We start from the raw sequence: 27,021 nt of genomic DNA on the forward strand, positions 1-27,021 counted from the left end.
TAGACAGGTGAAGTTAGCTTGCCTGCCACTAGATGACTCTGTTACCATTTTGGTATAGTAAGGATAAAGTTGTATTCAGGTGTTAGCTCCCTTTTTAAAGAAATCCCTCCTCTAGTGATGTAATGGATGGTGTTAGCATTCATATAAATGCCAGTGTGGGTGAGGCCCCCTGTAGAGTTGTAATGTATTTTATGTACTGTTTTATGACTTTGATTTTGGTATTAAAAATATTTGGTTTTAGTATATTATTGTGTGACTCTTTGGGGTGCCATTAAAGTCCAATCATTTTCCAAATAGCATTGTTCTATCTCATATGGAATGTTGTACCCTATTGTGTCATTAGCTGAGCCTTGACTTTTTCCACCCTGTAGAGACTGTCCCCGATTATTCTCTGTTGAAAGCATATTTTTGTATTGCATGTTACAGTTAGGGAGGTCTCCTATCTCATTCACTACTATCACTGAGGCAGAGAATGAAGAAAACCTCCCATGGAGACACAGACATGATTTGGAAGTGTTCTATTTTAGTTTTATTTTAAAAATGAGTTAAATTTTTGACTACTGACCATAAAATAGGTGTAGACCCGAAGATACAATTCTTCCCCAGACTGTACAATGGGAGCCATTTTACATACATAGCTTTTCGATTCTTTTAAAAACCTGTCTAATTGGTTTCTGGTATATTAGCTTGCTAAATTCTTATAATACCACCATATGGTGGGGAAGTCAATTTTTGAACAATTACCATATTTTAATGTGACCAGTTATTCCCGTATAATTCTACAAAACATCAGAAAAACATGGTTGTGCTGCATTTTGGGTTTAGATCACCTAAAATGTGTTCTTACTTGCACGCCTCGTAATCCTCTGGGACCAGTAGGACCTTCAGGACCCTAAAAGATGAAAATAAAAATGTTACTATGAATGAATTCGGAATGTTGCACACTGAGATAATTCTTCCTGGACTTTCACCTTTTCTGAAGAGGAAATTAACAGAAGTAAAGTTATAAGGCAGCACATAGCAAAGAAAAATTGCTGTAACCCACAGGAACCAGAAATCAAATGTCGATGGACTCCAATAAATCTGATTGATTAAGGTTAATATTGTAAATATCGTTGTTGTCATTTGCATGGTCCATGAAACTAAAAGAGTCTAAATGTACACCCAATTTAGTCTTCTGAAAACACTGGAGCATTCTCTGACTAGTCTATGTGAATTTTAGCTCCTCCATAGAGTTGTGATGTCATGGTTTTCTATTTTAAAATGCTGGAGGAGTGAGGGCAGGAGAGACAGGCTGGAGCCACTGAAGAGAGTACATCTGTGCTCGCTCCTTGGGCGGGAGGGCTAGGAATGAATACAGCACTTAGGCCTCAGAACAGGAATTAGGAAAACAGACTTTTGGTATGTTAATGAGTATTGCAATGCTGTTTAAAATGATCTTTGGTGACCCTTCTATACATAACGATTTATATATTACGCAACCTGAAATTCTGTTTGTTTACTTGATAAAACAATAAAGAAAGAATGAAACTAAAGATTGGTGTACTGTCTTCCCCTCATGACACAGTTTGTTCCCGGATGGGGTGTCTGGAGGTGTCAGACAATACTCCTTGCCTTAAATTTAGCTCTTGAAATAGATTACATTTTTTCACTCATGTTTGTTATTACCGTTTTGTCATTTGTACCTATCTATCTGATTTTACTTCCTATGCCCTGATGTAGGGCAAATATTGTTCACTTTTTTTTCCTGTTCTTTCTAAAAATCTTCAATAAAAATATTGAAATAAAATTGCTCTTTGTAGCCATCATCTGGAAACAGGTTTATTGCCATTGGAATGGAACATTTTTTTATACAAGTAAAGAAGTTACCTCTGTAACCATGAAGCCTCTGTGTGGCGATCTACTGAAGTAATGTGTTAAGTACAAAAAAATGCCTGGGGGAGAAGAATTATGTGCATTTTCTGGTGCAAACCTGGTTGGCCCACAAATGGGTGGTGATGGGGGAAATAGAGTCCCCCATCTGACAGTGAGAAAAAAAAAACCCTCATATGTGAGGCATCAGCTAGCTCGAACCCCCATGTCACATGGGTCTGGGGTGATTGGTTGGATCTCTGGAGCTTCCATCTGGACCATGTAAGAGTAATGTGGGCATTACGGGGGTTACAATGTACAGTGACTAGTGGAAAGGTTTAGGACCTGCATCTGTGCACGTGGACAGTGTATAGGTTTGGGTGGAGAGTAGGTATAATGCCCTGAATTCCCTGTATGTAGGTTGGGCACAGCTGCAGGTGACGGCCACACGGAAAGAAGCTGGATACCTTGCCTTACACATTGATTGCTTGCTGAAAATACTCCTGAATAGAGAGGGCTGCAGAACTGTACCAAATCAATGAGGTATACACACAATAGTGACATCTACAGTGAGGGACATGGGTAAATAACACTTCCAGAACTATCGATCAATAAAGAGTCTTATAGAGCCTGCATCACTGGAGTGGAAGCAAGACAGGAGGCATGGGCCACTAAACATGGAAGTTAGGATAGGATTGTTCATTTTACAGGCTGACAGGGTCTGTTTAAATTGTTATAACTCTGACTACTAAGCTTGGGGCAAGGCGATGAAATGCATGGTGTGCGAAAGAGAGGTATAAGGCACTGTATGTAGTAAAGAAATGAGACACTGGGGTTGATTTACTAAAGGAAAAAATAGACTGTGCACTTTGCAAAGTGCAGTTGCACTCTGCAAGTGCAGTTGCTCCAAAGCTTAGGAAAAGAGATAAAGCTTCACTTTGCAAAGAACACCCAATCAAGTGCAAGGAAAATTAAAAAAAAAAAAAAAGAAAACAGCATTTTTGCTTGCACATGATTGGATGATGGAAGTCACTTTACACAGTGCGCAGTATATTTGCCTTTAGTAAATCAACCCCACCATGTAAAATTTTGAGATATGTCTCAATGCATGTAGTCAAGCGGTATAAGGCACTGCCTGTAGAGTATGCATGAGATATTAGCAGGGCCGGCCCTACCATGGTTCCCACTGGGTCCATTGGACCCAGGCAGCACTTGGAGAGGGGCAGCAAATTGAATCCCAGGTTGTTTTTTTCAAGCAGTTTTGTGTGTCATCAGTTTGTGGCGCATTATGGATGGTATTTTTCTATCTCGTACTGCCGCCCATAATACAAACTGATGAATATGAGGAGGCGGAGCATCTTCTCAGGTGAACGTCCCTCAGGTGATCGTGGTGTGCGCAATGACATCAGACATCAGCGCATTCCAACTCATGCAGAGCAGGCTGGATCTTCTAGGACAGTGGGCGCGGCAGACACAGGAGTGACAGGAGGACTGAGGACAGACAGTGGGTGTTTGGTGGACCAGTCCAGGTGTGAGTTATAGAAGAATATAACAGTATGTATAATATTTTCTAAATGTTATATTTATGTAAAATATTGGACGCCCCTTTTGTTGGGCGTGATTTTTTTTTGTTGGGGGGGGGGGGGCAGAATTTCATTCTTGGACCCAGGCAGCACAGTGTCTTGGGCCAGCCCTGGATTTCAGGGTTAAATTACTAAAGACTAATTAGTTGTTCACTTTTCAAGACAAATTTCTTTTAGCTTAGTGGATGAATGTATATTACTTTTCAAAGAATATCTAATTAAGTGCAAGAATAATTTTATGAAAATATATTTTTTCTTGGATGATGGAAGTCAGCAGAACTTCATCCCATTTAATAGACTAAGGGAAAATGACCCTACAAAGTGAACAGCCTATTTGCCTTTTTAATAAATTAGCTCCATTGCGTGTAACAGAAGGGAGGCACTACCTGAAAGTGCGGCACAAACAGCTGCCCGTTTTAAGGACTTTCTGACAAAAGCAAATCAAAACTATTTTAATTTCAGTTAACTACTGTAGGATCACTCCCAATCTTTATTTTACTGCACCTGGAACAACTGTCACCAATGTTGTTTACTTACGTACCCGATCACCCTTGATGCCAGGAATTCCACACTCGCCTCTCTCTCCCTAAGAGGAAAAAGAAGTAATATGCCAAATGAAACCTTTATTCTCAAAAGAGAGTATGTTATTACTACTCCAGTGCATTTTAGCTAGTCCTTTCAGGAGTTATATGAGGTTTAGGCCTCTTGCACACAATACTCCTGTTTGAGCATCTACTTTTTCAGAAGTTTATTTCTTTTTTATGTATTTGCATTTTGCATTTGTATTTTCGCGCAAATGCATTTGCACATTTTCCCACGCACGCATGCATTTTCACGCAAATGCGCACAAACTTTTTCTCACATTCTTGTTCTGTACTAAATGTAAATGGCCATTTGCGGATGTTTGCGCACAACCATGCGTATTTGCGTGCATTTGCGTGTATGAGGCGTAAATTACAGACCAAAAATGCAGATCTTTCTATTTTGTTTTTACTGAAGAATGCACGGTGCTCGTTTACACGCCTGTGTGCACAGGCACATTACAATTAACAGGCTGTATTTTAGCTCAGTAAAGAAAAAAAAAAGCTGTACTGGGCTTTTTCAAGCTGCAGTGTGCAAGAGACCTTAATAATGAACAATTACAAATAGTACAATGTGCATTCAGAATGAATTCCAGTTTGATTATTACAGTGGAGGCCACTGAACATTAAGGCCTCATGCATACACAACGGTTTGCAAACTCTCCTAGAAGACTTTCCTCCTGGCAGCAGCGTTTAGGCAGAAAAAATGCCTTATGCTTGTAAAAGTGTTTTTACAAGCATTTCGGCAACTTTACAGGCCTCAAAGGCTTGGGCGTTAATTAATTTAATTGCCAGAGTAATAATTTATTCTGCCCATTTAAAGGAATTAATGCTCAAGTGCTAAACACACTAAGTGTTAAAACGCATTTAGACGCATTTTCAAGCTTTAAGCGTTTTTTCCGGCTAAATCTCTGCTGATCCTGGATGCACAGGCAGTGGGTTTAATTCTGCCTCTAAAAGCCCCTACCACTAAACCCTGCTAAAAGCCTAGGTGTGCATGGACACAGGCTGAAATGCAGAGGAGTTTAGAGGCAGGAAAAATAAAATCGCCAGGCGCCCATAGAAGCAGCTGCAAAAATGTCCAGTGTGCATGAGGCCTTAATATTTATACTTTAGCATTTCCTCCACAACATTTACTTTGAACCCACGCCATTTTTTTCTCCTGCATTTACCAAATGTAATAAATAAACAAAATACATTACCGGCTCTCCTTTATACCCAGGTTTGCCCTGAAAAGGAAAAAACAAAAGATCAGAAACAGAATTCTGATGAGCAAAGCAGTCATATTGTTTTGATTGCAATTGTTATAAGTGTTGTATACGCCTCTTTATACTTTTAGAAGCGAGTTTCTAGAAAATTGGGAATTTTAGAATTGAAGGATACTATCCAATCCCAGAATGCACATATGACTGGGCCGTTCAAGGTTAGGTGGCAAAACACATGAGGTCACTTGTACTTGAGGAAAGAAAAATGCAATCCATATAGTTTATTTGATATAGTGTAATAAATGCTATGCAAAATAAAATAAAAAATCATGGTAACACCCTCAAGGTGGATTCCATGGATGATTCCTTGTCCTCTTCATTTATGCTCAGAATATAGACTTTCCATTAATGGCATAACCCCCCACCCAGGTTATGATTCAAGTGCCTATACAGGGTGGAGACAAAGCCTTTTAGAGCCGGTTCACACTGCCGCGACCATAAGTCGCCCCATGTCGGAGCGACTTTTTACCGCAACGTTACCGCGACTTTGCCGCGACTTCAGCGTGACTTGTGAATTATTTTGCGCGACTTATATGACAGACGACTTTGTATTTGGCCAATCAGAATATGATGTGTTGTGACCTAATTCCCCTTTTCTGTTTTTATTTACTCATTTCCTCATTGCCCACCAGTGCCACGTATCAGTGTCCACCAGTGCCACATATCAGTGCCACGTATCAGTGCCACGAATCAGTGTCCACCAGTGCCACATATAAGTGCCACGTATCAGTGTCCACCAGTGCCACATATCAGTGCCACGTATCAGTGCCATGTATCAGTGTCCACCAGTGCCATGTATCAGTGCCACGTATCAGTGCCACGAATCAGTGTCCAGCAGTGCCACGTATCAGTGCCACGTATCAGTGTCCATCAGTGCCACGTATCAGTGCCACGAATCAGTGTCCACCAGTGCCATGTATCAGTGCCACGAATCAGTGTCCACCAGTGCCACGTATCAGTGCCACGTATCAGTGTCTACCAGTGCCACGTATCAGTGCCACATATCAGTGCCACGCATCAGTGCCACGTATCAGTGTCCACCAGTGCCACGTATCAGTGTCACGTATCAGTGCCTCGAATCAGTGTCCACCAGTGCCACATATCAGTGCCACGTATCAGTGCCACGAATCAGTGTCCACCAGTGCCACTTATCAGTGCCACAAATCAGTGTCCACCAGTGCCACATGTCAGTGCCATGAATCAGTGTCCACCAGTGCCACATATCAGTGCCATGAATCAGTGCCACGTATCAGTGTCCACCAGTGCCACTTATCAGTGTCACGTATCAGTGCCTCGAATCAGTGTCCACCAGTGCCACATATCAGTGCCACGTATCAGTGCCACGAATCAGTGTCCACCAGTGCCACTTATCAGTGCCACAAATCAGTGTCCACCAGTGCCACATGTCAGTGCCATGAATCAGTGTCCACCAGTGCCACATATCAGTGCCACGTATCAGTGTCCACCAGTGCCACATATAAGTGCCACGTATCAGTGCCACAAATCAGTGCCACGAATCAGTGTCCACCAGTGCCACTGCCCACCAGTGCCACTTATCTGTGTCCACCAGTGCCACTCACACAGACCAGGCAGAGATAATGGTATATAGCAGGGGTCTTCAAACTACGGCCCTCCAACTGTTCAGGAACTACAATTCCCATCATGCTTAGTCATGTCTGTGAATGTCAGAGTTTTACAATGCCTCATGGGATGTGTAACTATATAGGAACTGTAGGCATGGCTGCAATGTGGGGAATGCCTGGCTAATCTCTTTCTTCTTCCTGGAAAATCTGATCACAGTCGCTTCAAATAAGATAAGGATCCGACTTGGAGGCGACTCCCATTGAAGTCTATTGGCACAAGTCGGATACAAGTCGCCTCAAAGTAGTACAGGACCCTTTTCTGAAGTCGGAGCAACTTCAGTAGTGCATATTAAGACGGTTCTCATTCATTTACATGGGATTTGTTATGTCAAGAGACTTGGGGCGACTTGAGGGCACACAAGTCGCCTCACAAGTCGCGGCAGTGTGAATGGACTCTAATGTTTTCAGTACACCAATGGTGGATTGTTCAGATCATATCTGTATCCCGCTTAGTGCTACAACATGTAACAGCTTGGCAAATGTTGGGGTTTTGTAGTAAAGTAAATTAGAGCAACGCCTCTCCCACGATTAAGTGGTCCAACTGGAAGTTTCTGCATCTGTTTTGGAAATCCATTCCAGTCCACCTGGGACTTTTGGGTGTTCTTGCCTACCTTTGTGTGTTCCAGCTCTTCCTGCTGCTTTTTCCATTAAATAAATAAAAAGTCCTCATAATACCCACTGCAGGTGTGCAAAATCTGTCAGATAGTATACAATATTTTTTTAAACAGTAACTGTCTATTTTTGTTTAGTGGATCGTTTAGAAGCATTATATTATTTACTGTATATGGTAATTTATAACCCATCTATATTATCGGTATGTTGTATTTGTACAGTTACCTCTAGTCCGTCTCTTCCAGGAATGCCATTAAGTCCAGATTCTCCCTGTAATAAAGGTAAAAGCACCATATTGTCATTTTAGAGGTAATTCCAAAAACAGCCTGCCCTAAAATCCTGATGTTCATTAACCAACTAAGTAATGTACAAACAATAGAGAAATCTGAGATATTTAACATTCTTTCTGCTAGAGATCCAATAGTCTGAGGCCCAGTTTTAGATTCCAGCTCACACGCTGCACACTGCTGATCCATATTCTTTGTGGTACTGCCATGGTAATGTGTAAGCAAACAAACAAATATAGAAACAAATGAATACTTAATAATACAGCAGCAGGCATTCATAATTAACTGTAAGGTACAAAGTTATTATGACAAAGGATGTATAATACAAAAAAGTATATTTTTACTCTAATAAATGGCATTGTTCCTGACCACCTAAGGACCAGGCCTATTTCTGACACATGTTGTTTACAAGTTAAATCAGTACTTTTTGCTAGAAAATTACTTAGAACCCCCAAACATTATACTTAGAACCCCCAAACATTATATATGAACCGGACCTAGTCTGAAATGCATCTAAGGTAACAGTGTTTAAAGACGTTGTTCAGTCTGTGGAAAGAAAAGTCATCAGCTACAAATACTGTATCTGCAGACTTTTTATTATGAGTGCACTTACCTGTTAAGGGATCCAGCACCGTTCTCACCTGAGCTGGGTCCTCAAGTCCTTGGCACCAGTATGTCTAGTGTGGGAAGCTGGCTGTGATTCTGAAACTGTGTTTAGTTGAACCGATTTTCAGGTGTTGTTAACTTAACTTACACACTCACAGCGGTTCGCATGAACGGGTGCGATCTGGATGCAGTTTGGAAACTGCACAGAGTTTGCAGTGCACAAGTGTAAACACATACATAAATCTGAAGGCACATGGTCTTTATCCATAACTCCATGGGGGAGATTAACTAAAACTGGAGAGTGCAAAATCTGGTGCAGCTCTGCGTAGAAACCAATCAGCTTCCAGGTTTTTGTCAAAGTTTAAATGAACAAGCTGAAGTTAAAAGCTGATTGGCTACCATGTGCAGCTGCACCAGATTCTGAGTGCACCAGTTTTAGAAAATAATCTCCCCTAAGGCCCCTTTCACACTGTCCGATCCATTGGCGGACTCCGTTTTTCTCAGTGTGGGATCGGTCCGCCGATCCCCCGCTGAGCAGGTGGATGGCAGCTCCATCTCCGCGCTGTGTGAGGAAACGGAGGTGTCAGGTCCCTGCTGTCCTCTATGGGGGAATCGGATGAGAACAGACCGCCTGTCCATTCTCATCCGATCCCATCTGTTCCAATCCACCAGACGGATGGAAAATAGGGTTTCCATCCATCCGGATTTGATGGACAGGATCGGATCGGATGTCAGTGGAAATGTCTCCGCTGACATCCGCTGCCCCATAGAGATGCATTGGGCATCCGTTAAGATCTGCCTGAAAAACTGACAGGCAGATCTGAACGGTCCGCCTGTGTGAAAGGGGCCTAAGTGTTTCATAAAAAAGCAACAGCATTCAGTTGTTTTTCAAATTCTAGATAGAAATAAAACTATCGTACCTTACCACCTTTCAGACCAGGAGCACCATCATCACCTGGTCGTCCCTTTTTACCCTATAAAAAAGAAAAATAGGTTTTACTATTTTACTCTCACAATTTTGCTGTGTTTATTTAGTATTTATTTTATTCATACTTTTACTATATTTATTGCATTGGATAACTTTTCAGCTTTGCAAATATTTACAAAAAAAAACAAAAAAAACATAAAAAAAAAAAAAAAAAATATATATATATATATAGATAGATAACAGGCTTCATAAGAACAAAAAGCAATGTCGTTACTCATGCTCAGTAACAGGTAAAGGTAGTTTTTAAATGATATCAAGTGTACTCACAGCAGATCCAGGAAGTCCTCTTTCCCCTTTTTCACAAGTGCAGATAGGTGACTGGCGGCACTGGAAGAATATATAAAATATAAACCTTCACATTTGTATGTTCAATTACAAATGATGTTAAGAAATAAGGGAAATGACAAATGATAGCATGAAATTGGGTCACATTGGGTCAAGGTCAGATTAAATCACAATGCTAATTCATCTTAACCTTGTAAATAGGTTAATCCCATTTTGCATCTCAGATTCATAAACTTTATTTTTTTTTTTTAATTTACTAATAAAGCTCACTTCACTTCAGAATAAGCCACCTAGGCAATATAGATTCTTAAAAAAGATCTACATAGTTAAACATAATATTGCTAATTTTCTATGTCTCATGCTTGCGCAAACATTTATTAAAACATTAATTTACTGTTTAAGTTACTGTTTTTATTTATTTTATTTTTTTTACTGTTTTTTGTTTTTTTTTACTTGTTTTCTTACTGTTTTTTTTGTTTTTTATTGGTTGAGGCAGATGGACTTGTGTCTTTTTTCAATCTGACTAACTATATAACTATGTAATTTAAATAAGAAAACACACAAATTATGAAAAAACACAATATAATGGTGCAATTATCATTATATCAATACAAACAAACTGTGTTTGATTAATAAACACGTGTATTGCAGAATCACTTTATTGCAAAACAGTGCCAACCTAACCTGGCAATACATTAGTAGATTTTTGAACTAACATGACTGAATGGACAGAATTAATTGAACTATGTTGTTTGAAAGTACTTCAAATTTTTGTTTGCTTTTAACATTGGATTTTGGAAATAAAGAGATTTTCTCAACAAAAAACACATATCTATTAGATATTAATTTGTTTGAGGAAAGTTTTCAATGCTGCTTTTTCTAATTTTTTTGTCCATGTGGTCCAAAAGTCCAAAACAAAAATCTGAGGACTCCCACACCATACTTTTCTTGGATATACTTATCATTTAGTTTGAATATAGAGGTACTGGCTTATATAAGGTAACTAGTTAATAGCTGACACATCAACTTCACTTTTATTGGTGGTTATTATATATTTTCCCTCTTTTCACTTCATTGGCTTGCCTTGTCTTTTTGGTCACTTTTGGTTGGTCACTATTTATTTTCTTCCTCTACTTGTATACCGGCTGGGCACTTACCTCCCTCACTCATCATTTCATACTTGTGCTCATTGCACCTACTTTAGGATTTTTTCATCCTATCACACATCACCATGTACTTAGGTATTCTTTTTTGGTACCTTTATCTCTCCCTCTCCTCTTGTATTTGGGATTCAATTACAGCCCTACTTTATTTAGGTTACTCAATTATATCATATATACATCTGTGTTCTTACTTTACACATTGAATAATATTTTATGGAAGTCTAGTCGGTTGGCCAGCTGAGGAAATAGTGATTCCCATGTGAAGATTGGCACTTTTCTTTCAGTCCTTGTTTATCCACTTGTTGTGTGCAGACATTGCTCCCTCAGTTCCCGGGTTAGACATCTCTCCGGCATACTTTCCACCCCCTACCCTATTTGGTAACGTTCTAATTTGAATTGTAAGTAATGAACAATCCGTGAAAGGCCTTGTTGTTAGTATATATTTAATATTTAGTAACACTATTAATTATATAAACATTTTGTTGTAGACACATGGTGCATCTGCTCCTGAAGAAGTGATTATCACGAAACGCGTAGCTTATTAGGATGCACCTCTTTGGTCCCTTTTATCCATCATTCATTTTTATGATCATTTTTAAAATCAATTCTGCCCATCATGGATATAAATAATTATTATGATTATTTACCTATTTTTCATCTTTTTAGTATTTTATGGTTTGATTGTACCATTTTTGTATGTAATTTATTTAGAATATACAATTGTTACCATTTGTTACAATTAATAAAATTATATATCTGTTTTTATTATATACTTACTTTTTCTTATTTAGTATATATCATGCATTATGTCTATATGGTACACATCCATGGTTGGTCACACACCTCACACAAAGTCCCAAACCTATTTCTTTTTTGTTTTGTACAATTATGGATGGAGGCACATAAGTACATGAGCATCACATAAAGTCCCAAAACCCCCCCCCCCCTTTCTTTTCCTTTACAAATATCAGTTTGACCCCGCTAGCAATTAAAAAATCATAAAACGTTCTTATACAAAAAAAAATCTGAACTAAATTCTGCTAATGTATTGCTAGCTTAAAAGGGAACTTAAAACTGTAATTAAACAACCTAGCCTAAACTGAAATGCCGGCCTATTAACAAAGGTACCAAAACTACATGGTAGCACCAGAATGAATAGCAAAAGTAAAAGAATCTTCCAAGTGACAATGTAAAACCCTTACCCCTTCTTCAGCAAGCTCTTTCTGTAAAAAAAAAAAAAAAAAACAGTGAGTAAAAATAACTGCCCGGCACATTGTATCAAAATATATTGTGATCATTAAGGAGCAAAAACCACTTTGGTAATATTGTCTTATGGCATTGATAACAGTCATTGACAATACATACATACAGCTGCTTATAAACCACACTGCGGTTTATTTACTAAAACTGGAGAGAGCTAAATTAGAGCAACTCTGCATAGAAACCAATCAGCTTCCAGTTTTTTTTTTTTTTTGTCAAAGCTTTATTGAACAAGCTGAAGTTATAAGCTGATTGACTACCATGCACAGCTGTACCAGATATTGCACGCTCCAGTTTTAGTAAATCAACCCCGCAGTGCCGAGCGGCTGCTTCTGTGTTTTTAGCTCAGAAACCTAAAAATAAATTTAAAACGTCCTTTATAAATTTACTACATTGTTTTTCAGAGGATGTTCAGCTTCAGTTGATTCCTTACTTTTAACTTGGTCTAGATCAACTCTGGGTAACAAGTGAATTGCTAATGTTGTCCAGGAAATAATGCAACTGTGGTAAAACCAGAAAGTATAGTATAGAGTTCTGTGATAAAAAGAGGTATCATATGATAATAAAGTTATTACAGAGTCATGAAGTTTCTTCCCATGAATATTAATATGTATAATTGTCATGTATGCTCCTATTATTCAGTTTCCTGTGGTTTATTCATCCATTAATTGTATATATTCCTCCTTTCTTAAATCTGAAACTCTAGCTTCTGTGCTGTATAGCTGCAAGTGAGTTGGGAGAAAAGGAAAGGAATAGAAGAGGTAATAAATGTAGCTATTGGCAGTTCCTGACTGGACACACATGGCTCCTCCCAACAGCCAAAGCCTTAGGCCCAGTTTACACTGGGGCGACGTGCACTCTGACTTTGAGAGCACTTTTCACATGACATGTAAAAATCAATGGTTTCCTAGGAGAGCCGTCTTAACTGGTCCGACTTTGGAAAAGGTTACTGCACTACTGTGGTCAGACTTCTGTCTGATTTCAGCCAAGAGAATTGAAAGGAAGTTAGATTAGCTTCTTAACCGGTTGCCGACCGCCGCACGACTATATACTGCGGCGGTCAGCCCCGGCCAGGCAGAGTGACGTAGGGGTACGTCACTCGCCTGTCACTGACTTGTGAGCCAATTGCGGGCGGGCACGCGCCCGCCCCGGCTCGTTCACTGACAAGTCAGTGCGTGTGACCGGCGGACCCGATCGTCCGCCGGTCACTCACGATCGCGCCGGTGAAGGGAGAAAGGCGGACGGCTTATGTAAACTGTCATTCTCCCTGGTGTAAAAATGAAGATCAGACGGTTCTACTATGTAGGACCGTTGATCTCTGTTTTTACACCAATAGCCATGTCCCTTTACAGTTAGAAACACGCCCCTAGGACACACTTAACCCCTCCCTCTCCAATACAGTTAACCCCTTCCCTGCCAGTGTCATTTTTGCAGTAGCAGTGCATATCTATAGCACTGATTACTGCAGTAATGTCACTGGTAACCCCAAAAGTGTCAAAAATGTCAGTCAAGGGTCCGATCTGTCCGCTGCAATGTCGCAGTACCGCAAAAAAAATTGCAGATCGCCGCCATTACGCGTTAAAAAAAAAACACCAAAAATGACAAAAATCTTTCCCTTTGTTAGTAAACACGATAACTTTTGCGCAAACCAATCAAAATACGCTTTTTGCGATTTTTTTTACCAAACATATGTAGCAGAAAACAAATTGGCTGAAAATGTTAAAAAATTTAGATTTTTACATTTTTTTGGGGGAATTTCATATAAAAAAATGTGAAAAATATTGTTATTTTTGCAAAATTGACGCTCTTTTTTTGTTTATAGCGCATGTTCAAAAAATCGCACAGGTGATCAAATACCACCAAAAGAAAGCTCTGTTTGTGGGAAAAAAAGGACGTCAAATTTGTTTAGGTACAGCGTCGCACGACCGCACAATTGTCCGTTAAAGTCACGCAGTAAAAAATCGCAAAAAAAACCCTGGTCTTTTAGCAGCCAAATCCTCCGGGGCTTAAGTGGTTAACTGATCCAAATTGTGACATGCGACTTGACATGCGACAATGAAAAAATGTAATGAAAAGACCTTGGGGTCTGGCATAAATTTTGAGGGGAACCCCACGCCAAAATTGTTTTAAAAAACAGCATGGGGTCCCCCACAAAATCCATACCAGACCCTTATCCGGGCATGCAGCCTGGCAGGTCATAAAAGGGGGGGACAAGCAAGTGCTCGCCTTGAACCATACCAGGCCACATGCCTTCAACATCGAGGGGTGCTTTAGGGTGGGGGGCTTCTTCCCCACAACCCTGGGCTGTGGTTGTGGCGCTCTGCGGGCAGGGGGCTTATCGGAATATGGAAGCCCCCTTTAGGAAAGGAGCTCCTATATCCCGGCCCCCCTCCTATGTGAATGAGTATGGGGTACATAATTACCCCTACCTATTCACCCAAAAAACCAGTGTAGTGTAAACAGTCCTTTATTAAAAATTAATAATGTCTCCTGATGTAAATCCAACACCAATCACGATGCCCGTTGCCGCCGCCGCCCTCATAAAAAAAAAAAACGCTCCTCTCATGACTAATGTTTCTGGCGTTCTGGCAGTTCCCATGTCTGACAGTTCTTATACTTATAAAGCTATGGGGCGTGGTCATGCAGTGAGTTCAGCAGTGTGAAACCGGACAAATAGAAGATAGGTAGTCAATGATGTTTCACCCCCCCAAAACCTCATCGACAAGGGTTTCTGACAACCCTTCATGGGTTGATTCCATGCTTAGATTTCCTCCATCTTCTAGTGAGTTGTTTAAAGTGTCATGCTCTTAAGTTTGCATATATTTAATCAACAAATTCCACATTCATTCTAACAAGCCTTGGTTATCATTAACTATATTAACATGTTTTTTGTGTAATATCAAGGCTCACCATGGTAATTAGTATTTTAGCTGCAAAGAATATAACACTAAAAAGAAAGAATAGTAGGTTTGTTCATGTGAGTTTCAGGATATATTTTTTTAACACTTCTTGTTTTTTTTTTCAATATGTTCATAACAAATAACACATACATCACATATCACTTTGATAGCCCATATGTTCAGCACAGTATAGTGATTGCATAGCATTGCCAATATAAGTCCACTATAGCAAGGGTATTAATTGACAGATAACCATAAATAGCCTAAATATCTCTGTATTAGTAAAAGGTAAGTATGCATGATCATGGTCATCCCCGAGAACAGTGATAACTTTCATTCAAACACACCAACAACCTGATGAAACTGACATATTTGTAGGCAGGTGCAGTCTGCTGTCTTCACTGCAGGTGACGCTCAACCGCAGTGGCAACGCAGAGGGGGAAGAGGTCATGGGGAACTGGATTTCTCTATGGTTTTCTGAGTCACAGCAGCAGTAATCCAATTTAGTACTGACCGCTATTGTGGCTCTGGTGGCCATCTTAGGTGTGGCAGAGTCTATTTAAGACTCTGGCCCCTGGGTTTGGGCACATTTGCAAGTGTGTAGAGTAGGGAAAGTTATCCCTTCTGTGAGGGACAGCACTAGCATTAGAAAAAGGTTCCTGGCGAGCAGGTAAAGCGTAGGGTCGTATCCCTCTGGATATCTTCCAGATTGGGCATGAGGTGGCCAGGCTGCATTCTGTCCCCTCTTAACTGACACTGCCAGTTCGGCTGGAACCTACTTCTTCATTTTATTGGAAACTGTGAGTGTGCCTGGCTGGGTATCTGTCCTGCCAGGTTTGTTGTGTACTGTTGCTGCCTTACTACTGTAGCACCCTCCTAGGTAAGTGCTAGAGAGAGAATAGTTTTGGGTCTTTCTGCTTACCAGAGAGATTGCCAGGTAAATCTATATTGTTCTCTGCTTACCAGAGAGCAGGATCTGCTAGTGAGGTCTGCTCAATGTGTTCAGGTGCAACTCAGTTTGTCTGCAGTGTTTCACACTGGTCCAATAGGGAGGCATATTGGACAGTGGGAGGAATACTGACAAATGAGTGCACAGGCATTTAATACAGCCCTGGTGATTGGCAGAGGAAAGTGCCTCAGTGTATGCTGAGATACTGTATAAATGCCAGGAGCACATGTGCTCGGGGTCTTTCAGCTGGAGAGCAGGGTTGCAGAGGCAGGGGGCGACTGCCTCCTCCTCTGTAGAAGTTGCCATGTGGCCTCAGGTGGTCGACCTGAGGGCCTAAAAAGCTAGAAAGGAACTGAACTAGGCGGTCCTGTAAAACTGAATGGAAGGGAGACACTGGAAGGATCTGATTCTGCATATAGTGAGTACAGATCTGTGTCAAGGGGCCTGAGGGGGGCCATCCCTGCAGCTAGAAGGGTCAGTGGACGGGTGTCAGTAAAGGGGATGCTAGAGAGTATCCTGAAGATAATGTAGTTCACCAAGTCTATTGCTGGAGAAAGAGCAAGGAGACTTAACCCTTTCCATACACGATGTAGTATGGTCAAAGCTGCGTGACAACTTCCACAAGCAAACCGGTGAGGCCAAGTGAGAGTTGTCCTTATCAACTGTATATAGTTCCAGTTGGAGTATCCTACTATTCCTTTCTCCCATCCAAGTTACATAATAAATACTAAAAACCAATACCCCTGCACTGTTTATTGCGTAACGAGCCATTGGGAGTAAGGATGAATGTGTGAACTGTACCCTAAGTGACTCTCTGCAGGTAATCAGAGGAGGCCCAACAAGTCATCATATAGCAAGGCCTATGGGGACAGTGCTACACTACAATACAAGTTTAATCTTGCACCTCACTGTGTGAATTATTGCCACTGCACCACGCTACACCCCGTCTACATATTCGCAGAGCATAGGCAACTTAAACTGGTACTATGTGCTCAATATAGGAGCACAGCCATGGTGTGCAATAGTTCACACAATATAGGGTGTCTATGTACTTCCTTCTTACAGACCATGCAAAGTAAATTGTGCCTCAGAATTGACATTGGAAAAGATGTTCTGTTACCAGGGATAAATGTGCTGGACCAGAGACAGGCAACCACAGATCCCACATTTTTGCAAACCTGTGCAGGGTATTTCTGTGTTAATAAATCAAGCATTACTTTACAAGGGTAGACATAACATGAGTATGCCAATCTTCAGGAAACATGTAAAGAAATCAATTTTAAAGCCACGATTTTACAGGCAAAGAATTGAAGTCTAGTGACCGGTACCCTGATCTCATTTGGATACGCCTTCTCCTCCCAAAATACATGCTAGCGTGTCTAAGGCAATCCGCATTTGAAAAACCTTATTAATAGTGCTCACTTCTTGAATTTACCTAAGTAGTTTCAAGCACTTCCAGAGCATGTGTTTGAGGTTTGCTTGGGCCCTCTGCCATTTTGGGCAATCTGGGATATCTCTGCTCTGCCACTAAAAAAAGTTTCTGCGGTGTACGGTACACCCTATGTATAATATGCAATTGGGATAGCTGCTGAGTAGGGGACAAGGAGATTAGCTAAACTTGTTCTAAGATGCCAATCAACACTGCCAATCTTCACCTGTTAGTGTGCCCAGATCCTCCTCCCACCCCCTCCTACCCGGGAGATGTAGTCTTTCCAGGTGGTTACCCAGAAGCAGTAGATAAAATTGCACAACGAGACCTTTTTTATCAATCATGGGGGCTAAAATTTCTACAAGTAGAAAAGCAGTCAGGAACAGATGTTTAATTTTAGCCTAAGAAGTGCATGCTGCAACTGAAGACATGGTAAAACCTTTGGGAGATGAGTTTTTAGACTGCTTGTATTTCCTGGAATGTCTTTAAGACATCCTGAGAACACAATTGATAGAGAAACTGTAATCCTGGGGGGTACCAAGCATCAAAGCCTATTAAGTTACCCAATTCTGACATTATCCCACCATTTAATATGTAGGGAATACTCCTCATATTTCATAATCTTTATCATTTCCCATTTTTACATGTGTAGCAGGTTTTCCAGGCATTGGGCCGGATATGGGTCTGCCATTGTTACCGGTAACACTTCCAACACATTTAAGTTGAATACCCCAGTGTGAGATTGGAGGCAATGACCATTCCGGCATCTTTGGTTTGTTTTGTTTATTTTGTAATGAGGATGGGAGAAGGGAATGAGTGGGATACTCCTGTGACTCAACTAGGTTTAACTGGGACACTTTTAGAAAAATGCCTGTTAGCGCTGTCTTGACGCCAGCTGAATGCCGACAAATGCTTCCTGGCGCTTGAAGATACTGTTTTGCTGAACTGTGCTAGAACTTCGACTTTAACACTCTGGTTAACTCAGAAGACCTAGGACTGTAATACACTTGACTCTTGACACTCTGTTTAGCTCAAATGTCTGGTTAACAGCTCCCTCCAGCCCTTCACTGACTGAGGTAGCTACTTACAACTGCTTGTGCTGCTGCAACTCTTAACACTGCACACTCTACACTTAACTCTTCAGGGCCCAACCGCTGGCGCCCCCTTTACACTTCAGGGTCCTCTCACTAGGTTTCCCCTCTGACACTTCAGGGTCCTCTCCCTAGGCACCCCCTCTGACATTTCAGGGTCCTCCCATTAGGCACCCCCTTTACTGCTAGCTAGCTCCTGGATCCCAGGGACCCTCACCGGAGTGGTCCCCTTTAAGCTGGGCGGACCCCCTAGGGGTAGTTCACAGTACTCACAAACTTGGAATGCTTTCCTGGAACTGAACCCCTTTTTCTCTGCTGGTTCTTGGCACACCGGATCCTCTCTGCAGCTCAGCTCTCTCTCTGTACTCTCAGGCAAGCCACCCGAGACACCCGATCCTTCTGACAGAAGGAGAGACAGCTATACTCTCCCTCCTGGGACTCTGCTTCCTGCCAAAGACCCTGTGTCATGCGCTCCCCTCAAACTTATACCCACTCCCAGAATCCTTTGCGATATAATCTGCCTTCTGGAACAGATACAGGCCTGAATGTGCCTCTGATTGGGTTTCCTCCACTGCCCAATGATAATCCTCTCATGGAGCCAGTGGGGAGACTCCCCTCTCAGCAGCTACACCTGGGAGGCATGACAGCCCAGCTTAAAATCATGGCCCTGCTGTTAGACAGCCAAGGCCCACTATACTTTACCTAGCACCTACCTTGTAGGGTGCTACACATGAGAAACAGGGTTAGGTAAGGGGTGGGAACAAGAAAAAAACCTGCTTCCAATTGAGCTATTAGATGGTATCTATCCATACGATATAAGAGAGCCTGAATGGGATCCTTTCACTAATGGTTCCCCAACCAGCAAATTACTGTAGCTAGGCTGGCAGAAAATAAAGTTTGGAACCACAAGTCCCCTCCTTTCCTTGGGCAATTGGCAGTTTCAGGATAATAATGAGTCACTATATACAGTATAAGAGAGAAAATCCCAATTCCAGAACCAATAACTTTTGGACACTCCCTCCATTGATGGATCATATCCAAGTGTCCAAACTGTTGAAAGCATGGGCTTAACTACAGGGGTTGCAGGGGTTGCAATTGCAACCGGGCCCCATGCTCCAGGGGGCCTGTGCGGCTCCCCTGTACACTTGGATTGGTGGCGGGGGCAGCATGTAGAGAAATCACTGTCCTTTTCCTCATAGTCAGTGACATTGTAAAAAAATAAAATGATAAAAAATAATGCAATTAAAATACCAAAAAATAAAAACTACTGACACCAGTGGGTGAACTTCCAGGATCGCAAAGGTCACACTTGCAACTGGGCCCTGGCATTACACCACCGTGGGGAGGCACCAAGATGGCAGGAAGGGGCCCACCGCAGAACTTGTGAAAGGGTCCCGCTGCTGGACTGTAATAAAGGGCCCCGCAACGAGAGTAAAGGGCCCAGGATCAGTGAGAAGAGCCCCAGGCTTGAAGGGAAGGGTCCAGCCCGGGGTCCAGGGGGCCCTTAATGGTTTCCTGCACCGGGCCCTGAAGGTTATAGTTACGCCTCTGGTTGAAAGCAATATCCTGTCTATATCCTGTCTATAAATCCTGTCTATTTTGTTCAGAAAGTCATTTATTCACACTTAACACACCCCCACCTTGTCCAGCACTTATTTCCAAAATGTCAAGCCTAAAGCCTGGTACACACTATCAGTATCAGACCTGGCAGCTCAGGTCAGAGCCGCTGTACGAACAATCCATTGTAAGTACAGCTATCTCCCCCGCTGAGCTGTTGTGTGCTGAGAGGGGCTGCCCCCCCTGCCCCCCCCCCCGCCTGAACACTCAGGTCAGTGCTCTCAGCCATTGGCTGAGAGCGCTAATCGGGAGTCGGTCGGCTGCTGGTTTTCCAGCATGCACATTCAACAGAAGCAGGCCTAACAGCCTGCTTCTGTCGGACTGGCTGCCATACACATGGGCTGCATGTCGGCCAGTTTTTATTAAGAGGGCCAATGTCACCCGGCATTCGGTCGATGTGTACAGGGCTTTACACTAACCAAGCCCCTAAACTAAGCCATATCTGTAATTATCTTTTATTTTGTATACTATTCTCTATTACTATTATACTATTATACCATTTAGTCTAAGTAGAAGCTTCTCTGTGCCAAGAGCACAAATCCTACATGAAAACCACACACTACTGAGATGCCAGGATAAATATTCTAGAGCATGCAACAGTTAGAACCACTGTCTTTGTACTCACAAGAGAGATTTTGTCTCATTCTCTGCACAGTCACTAAGAGAGGAAGTGGCAGCAAATCTTTCCAATGGGGACATGGACAGCAATAAAGAGGTTTTTTTTGTTAGAGTGGGACGCTTTTGAACATCTGTTCAAATGCCATACCCCTGTTGCCAAAATTTCACCACTTTCTGTTTCCAAACAGGTAAAAATGTTATATACAGTGAGGGAAAAAGTATTTGATCCCCTGCTGATTTTGTACATTTGCCCACTGACAAACACATGATCAGTCTATAATTTTAATGGTAGGTTTAGTTTAACAGTAAGAGATAGAATAGCAATAAGAAATTTCCAGAGTAACGCATTTTAAAAGTTTTAAATTGATTTGCATTTTAATGAGTAAAATAAGTATTTGACCCCTTCCCAAAACATGACTTAGTACTTGGTGGAGAACCCTTGTTGACATTCACAGAGGTCAGAGGTTTCTTGTAGTTGGCCACCAGATTTGCACACATCTCAGGAGGGATTTTGTCCCACTTCTCTTTGCAGATTCTCTCCAAGTCATTTTTAGAGGCTGACGTTTGGTAACTCGAACCTTCAGCTCCCTCCACATATTTTCTATAGGATTTAGGTCTGGAGACTGGCTAGGACCTTAGTGTGCTTCTTCTTGAAGCCATACCTTTGTTGCCTTGGCTGTGTGTTTCGGGTCATTGTCATGCTGGAATACCCATCCATGACTCATTTTCAATGAACTGGCTAAGGAAAGGAGGTTCTTGATGGTACATGGCCCCGTCCATCATCCCTTTGATGCGGTGAAGTTGTCCTGTCCCCTTAGCAGAAACCCCCCCACCCCAAAGCATAATGTTTCCACCTCCATGTTTGACGGTGGGGATGGTGTTCTTGGGGTCATAGGCAGCATTCCTCTTCCTCCAAACACGGCGAGTTGAGTTTCTGCCAAAGAGCTAGATTTTGGCCTCATCTGACCACAACACTTTCACCCAGTTCTCCTCTGAATCATTCAGATGTTCATTAACAAACTTCAGGCGGGCCTGTAAATGCACTTTCTTGAGTAGGGGGACCTTGTGGGCGCAGCAGGATTTCAGTCCTTCACAACGTAGTGTGTTATCAATTTTTTTCTTGGTGACTATGGTCCCAGCTGCCTTGAGATCATTGAAAAGATTCCCCCATGTAGTTCTGGGCTGATTCCTCACTGTTCTCATGATCATTGAAACTCCTTGGGGTGAGATCTTGCATGGAGCCCCAGACCGAGGGGGATCGACTGTTATTTTGTGTTTCTTCTGTTTGCGAATAATCAAACCAACTGTTGTCACCCTCTCACCAAGCTGCCTGGCGATGGTCTTGTAGCCCATTCCAGCCTTGTGTAGGTCTTCATTCTTGTCCCTGACATCCTTGGACAGCTTTCTGATCTTAGCCATTGTAGAGAGATTGGAATCTGATTGACTGATTGCTTCTGTGGACAGGTGTCTTTTATACAGGTAGCAAGCTGAGATTAGCAGCACTCCCTTTAAGAGAGTGCTGCTAATCTCAGCTCATTACCTGTATAGAAGATAGCTGGGAGCCAAAAATCTTGCTGATTGATAGGTTATCAAACATTTAGTTCACTCATCAAATGCAAATCAATTTATAACTTTTTTGAAATGTGTTTTCCTGGATATTTTTGCTGTCATTCTGTCTCTCACTGTTAAAATAAACTCTCCATTAAAATTATAGACTGATCATTTCTTTGTCAGTGGGCAAACATACAAAATCAGCAGGGGATCAAATACTTTTTCCCTCACTGTATTCAATCATTAGTAATACTGTTGCCCTGGGTCAAGATGTTTTTCAAACAGAGCAGTTTAAAAAAAACATGAATATAAAACAAAAACAAACATGAATATAATATCTTTGTGTAGACGTGCTCTTTTTACCATCACAGTGTGCATATACTGTATGTCTCATGATAAGGTAGCAGTAGCCAATATGTCAAATTTTACCACTTTCAATACTAATTTAGCCAGTCAATAGTAGGCTATGGGATGCCGCCGATGTGTCTTGTCCTTATTGGTACTGTTGAGTTTTCCCATGCGTAAAGCACTGGTATGATGTTACGTTCTTTCTTAAGTTTCTAATGCTCACTGTGAGGAGCAAACAGTGTGCAATGAAATCAGCGTAAGCTATTTCAATCGATTAGAGGAGCCTGTACAACTGTGCAAGATAAAAGGTAAGGCTGGAGTTCAGATTTAATCCCAAGTAATATACCTGCAGTTAATAAGTGCAGTTAGTTAGCTGCATAGCCAAGTACGCTGCACAAAAAAATCATGTGTTTACATTTACAATGCCCTGATTGATGGGGTATTTGAAGACATCTTTACTGTGTCAAACAAAAACAAAGAAAAATTCCCAATTCAGCTTACCAGCCAGCCTGCAACAAACTGAATTGTCCAGTCTAACAGTTCATGTTAGAAACAAGAGGTTTAGTTTGCACACATTTGCAAATACATGTGTAAGCTGCAGAGGCTGTGACAAGGCATCTCATTATTATCTGCAGTCCTAACTCTATAAATTATGAGATCTTCCATAGTAGGAGGACATACAGTATCTCACGAATGTAAGTACATCCCTCACATTTTCGTAAATATTTTATTATAGCTTTTCATGTGACAACGCTGAAGAAATTACACTTTACTACAATTTAAGTAGTGAGTGTACAGCTGAAAACAAAAGTTAGTACACCCCTAAGTGGAAATGTCCAAATTGGGCCCAAAGTGTCAATATTTTGTGCGGCCACCCTCTTGGGCATGGAGTTCACCAGAGCTTCACAGGTTGCCACTGGAGTCCTCTTCCACTCCTCCATGATGACATCACGGAGCTGGTGGATGTTGGAGACCTTGTGCTCCTCCACCTTCTGTTTGAGGATGCCCCACAGATGCTCAATAGGGTTTCGTTCTGGAGACATGCTTGGCCAGTCCATCACCTTTACCCTCAGCTTCTATAGCAAGGCAGTGGTCGTCTTGAAGGTATGTTTGGCGTGGTTATCATGTTGGAATACTGCCCTGAGGCCCAGGCTCCGAAGGGAGTGGATCATGCTCTGCTTCAGTACGTCACAGTACATGTTGGCATTCATGGTTCCCTAAATGAACTGTAGCTCCCCATTGACGGCAGCACTCATGTAGCCCCAGCCCATGACACTCCCACCACCATGCTTGACTGTAGGCAAAACACACTTGTCTTTGCGCTCCTCACCTTGCTGCCGCCACACACGCTTAACACCATCTGATCTAAATAAGTTTATCTTGGTCTCATCAGACCACAGGACATGGTTCCAGTAATCCATGTCCTTAGTCTGCTTGTCTTTAGCAAACTGTTTGTGAGCTTTTTTAATCTTTAGAAGAGGCTTCCTTCTTATAGCCTAGGCCATCCTTATGTAGAGCAACAATTCTTTTGTTTTCAGATCCTCAGAGAGTTCTTTGCCATGAGGTGCCATGTTGAACTTCCAGGGACCAGTATGAGAGAGTAAAAGCGATAAAACCAAATTTAGCACACCTGCTCCCATTCACATGTGAGACCTTTTATCACTAACAAGTCGCATGACACCGGGGAGGGAAAATGGCTAATTGGGTCCATTTTGGACATTTTCACCTAAGGGTGTACTCACTTTTGTTGCCAGCAGTTTAGATATTAATGACTGTTTGCTCAGTTATTTTGAGGGGACAGCAAATGTACACTGTTATACAAGCTGTACACTTATTTTTTTTTACATTGTAGCAAAGTGTAAATTCTTCAGTGTTGTTACATGAAAATATATAATAAAATATTTACAAAAATGGGAAGGGTGTACTCACTTTTGTGAGATACTGTATATATAATAATTAATAGAATGAGGGCAGGTGAACCTGGAGGGAGCCCACAGCTCCTTAAAGGCACAGGGCCAAATGGACACACAGCAAATAGCACAATGGTAGCGAAGGTGTCTAGTGTGCCCCCTCACCAAATAATCAATGGTACAGACAAATGGCAACTGCCCCAACCTATAACTGCCCTAACAGCAAGGCATAATAGGGTGACTTTATTGTGTGGACTTGGTGGTGTTCCTGAGACTGGGAGGAATTAACCCTTTACAATGTCGGTGCCTATTTATTGCATATGGTCATAGGGATCTGGTAAGGGTTTTGAGCATTCACTGGGAAAAGCACTTTGGTGGTGTCTTTTTCTGGCATTGGTGACAAGTGAAGATCCAAGCACTGCAGCACTTTATACTTGATATTTATGGAGACTATTTAAGGTTATAAATTTGATGAATATGGTTTATGCCCAAACAATTACTGCTCCCTTGATTGCAGAAGACGAAATTTACCTTGCATCCTATGCTAGGGTGCTACACATCTCTCAGGTCTTTCTCTTTAAAAGAGAGGTAAGGAAAAAAATAAAAAATAAACATTCATACTCTCCTATATATTTGTCCCTGCTGGTTTTAAACCCGAGAACTGAGCGACCAGGTGACAACTGATCTCTTAGATCTCTGGTGCTCTCTATTAATCACTGATCTCTGCTCTGACCCTCCAGCATTTACTGGTACGCTGGACCATCTAGGGGTGGGAGTGGCTGGCCCAGGCTCTCAGCTGCGCGCAGAGAAGGTGAGCCAGGCACCAGTAATGCATGTGGGTGGATCTTGACATTGTCAGGATCCCTCCACAGACTCTGTGGTGTAAGTGCACTCTTGTAACCCTCAAGAGAAGTATGGCTACAAAAGCTTTGGCTATAGTTCTTTTTAAATTGACACTGTCATAAAATAGGAAAAAAACACATTTCATATTTATGTAGTGTTACAGCTGCTATCTTATACATGAATGCCAAATTATAGTGGTGGTAAAGGCAGAAGGTTTTTTTAATCTTAATGCATTCTATGCATTAAAATAAAATAAAAAACCTTCTGTGTGCAGCAGCCCCCCTCAGCCCCTCTAACTCTTACATGAGCCCCCTCTCTATCCAGTGATATTGAAGGAGAGACTCAGCTGCCCAAGACTCTTCCTCCTCATTGGCTGAGACAGCAGCAGAGCACCATTGGCTCCACTTCTGTTAATCAAAGTCAATGAACCAATGAGCCTGAATGGCAGGCTGCTGGCTGTGGGGGCACTCGTCAGGAGGAAGGGGCCAGGAGCACAGAATAGGGACCTGAGAAGAGGAGAATCTGGGCTGCACTGTGCAAATCCACTGCACAGAGCAGGTGAGTATAACATGTTTTCTATTTTTAAGCAAAAAAACCCCAAGACTTTAGTATCACTTTAAATAATACATGTTTTTTTAGTCACATGGCTCTTAACCACTTGCCGACTGCCGCCCGACTATATACGGCGGCAGTCAGCCCCTCACAGGCAAAGTGACGCAGGGGTACGTCACTAGCCTGTGAGGCTCTGGGGAGCGAGCGCGTGCCGCCGGATGCGTGCTCCCGCTCGGTCACGGACCCCTCGCGTGTGTGCCCGGCGGACCCGATGTCCGCCGGGCACTCGCGATCGTCTGTTACACCGGGAGAAATGCAGGCGGCTAATGTAAACAAAGCCGCCTGTCATTCTCCCCTGTGTAAGAATAGTGATCATACGGTTCTGCTATGTAGAACCGTTGATCACTGTTCTTACACCTCAAGCCACAACCAATCACAGTTAGAAGCACGCCCCTAGGGACACACTTAACCCCTCCCTCTCCAATAAAGTTAACCCCTTCACTGCCAGTGTCATTTTTACAGTAACAGTGCATATGTATAGCACTGATTACTGTAGTAATGTCACTGGTAACCCCAAAGGTGTCAAAAATGTCAGTCAAGGGTCCGATCTGTCCGCCGCAATGTCGCAGTCCCGCAAAAAAATTGCAGATTGCCGCCATTACGCATTGAAAAAAAAAAACAACAAAAATGACAAAAATCTTTCCCTTAGTTAGTAAACGCAATAACTTTTGCGCAAACCAATCAAAATACACTTTTTGCAATTTTTTTTACCAAACATATGGTAAAAAAAAAATTGGCCTAAAATGTTAAAAAATTTAGATTTTTACATTTTTTTGGGGGGGAATTTCATATAAAAAGAATTTGGAAAATATTGTTATTTTTGCAAAATTGTCGCTCTTTTTTTGTTTATAGCGCATGATCAAAAAATCGCATAGGTGATCAAATACCACCAAAAGAAAGCTCTGTTTGTGGGAAAAAAAGGACGTCAAATTCGTTTGGGTACAGTGTCGCCCGACCGCGCAATTGTCCGTTAAAGTCATGCAGTGCCGAATCGCGAAATATGCCCTGGTCAGAAAGGGGGTAAAATAT

General features: G+C 41.8%; 1 protein-coding gene across 1 annotated transcript in view; it reads right to left on the bottom strand.

Moving 5' to 3' along the window:
• COL28A1 (collagen type XXVIII alpha 1 chain) overlaps nucleotides 1-27,021 on the bottom strand; it is a gene marked incomplete at both ends in the record, with an annotated part of 119,163 nt that overhangs the window by 86,841 nt on the left and 5,301 nt on the right. Inside the window, 7 exons of the mRNA XM_082259978.1 lie at nucleotides 848-892; nucleotides 3,976-4,020; nucleotides 5,218-5,244; nucleotides 7,761-7,805; nucleotides 9,349-9,402; nucleotides 9,684-9,743; nucleotides 12,067-12,087. Of these exons, the coding sequence (XP_082116104.1) occupies nucleotides 848-892; nucleotides 3,976-4,020; nucleotides 5,218-5,244; nucleotides 7,761-7,805; nucleotides 9,349-9,402; nucleotides 9,684-9,743; nucleotides 12,067-12,087 (297 nt within the window). The remainder of the gene's footprint in view (nucleotides 1-847; nucleotides 893-3,975; nucleotides 4,021-5,217; nucleotides 5,245-7,760; nucleotides 7,806-9,348; nucleotides 9,403-9,683; nucleotides 9,744-12,066; nucleotides 12,088-27,021) is intronic.

This window comes from Pelophylax lessonae (genome assembly GCF_965119305.1).
Source record: "Pelophylax lessonae genome assembly, chromosome: 6".
Classification (NCBI taxonomy): domain Eukaryota; kingdom Metazoa; phylum Chordata; class Amphibia; order Anura; family Ranidae; genus Pelophylax; species Pelophylax lessonae.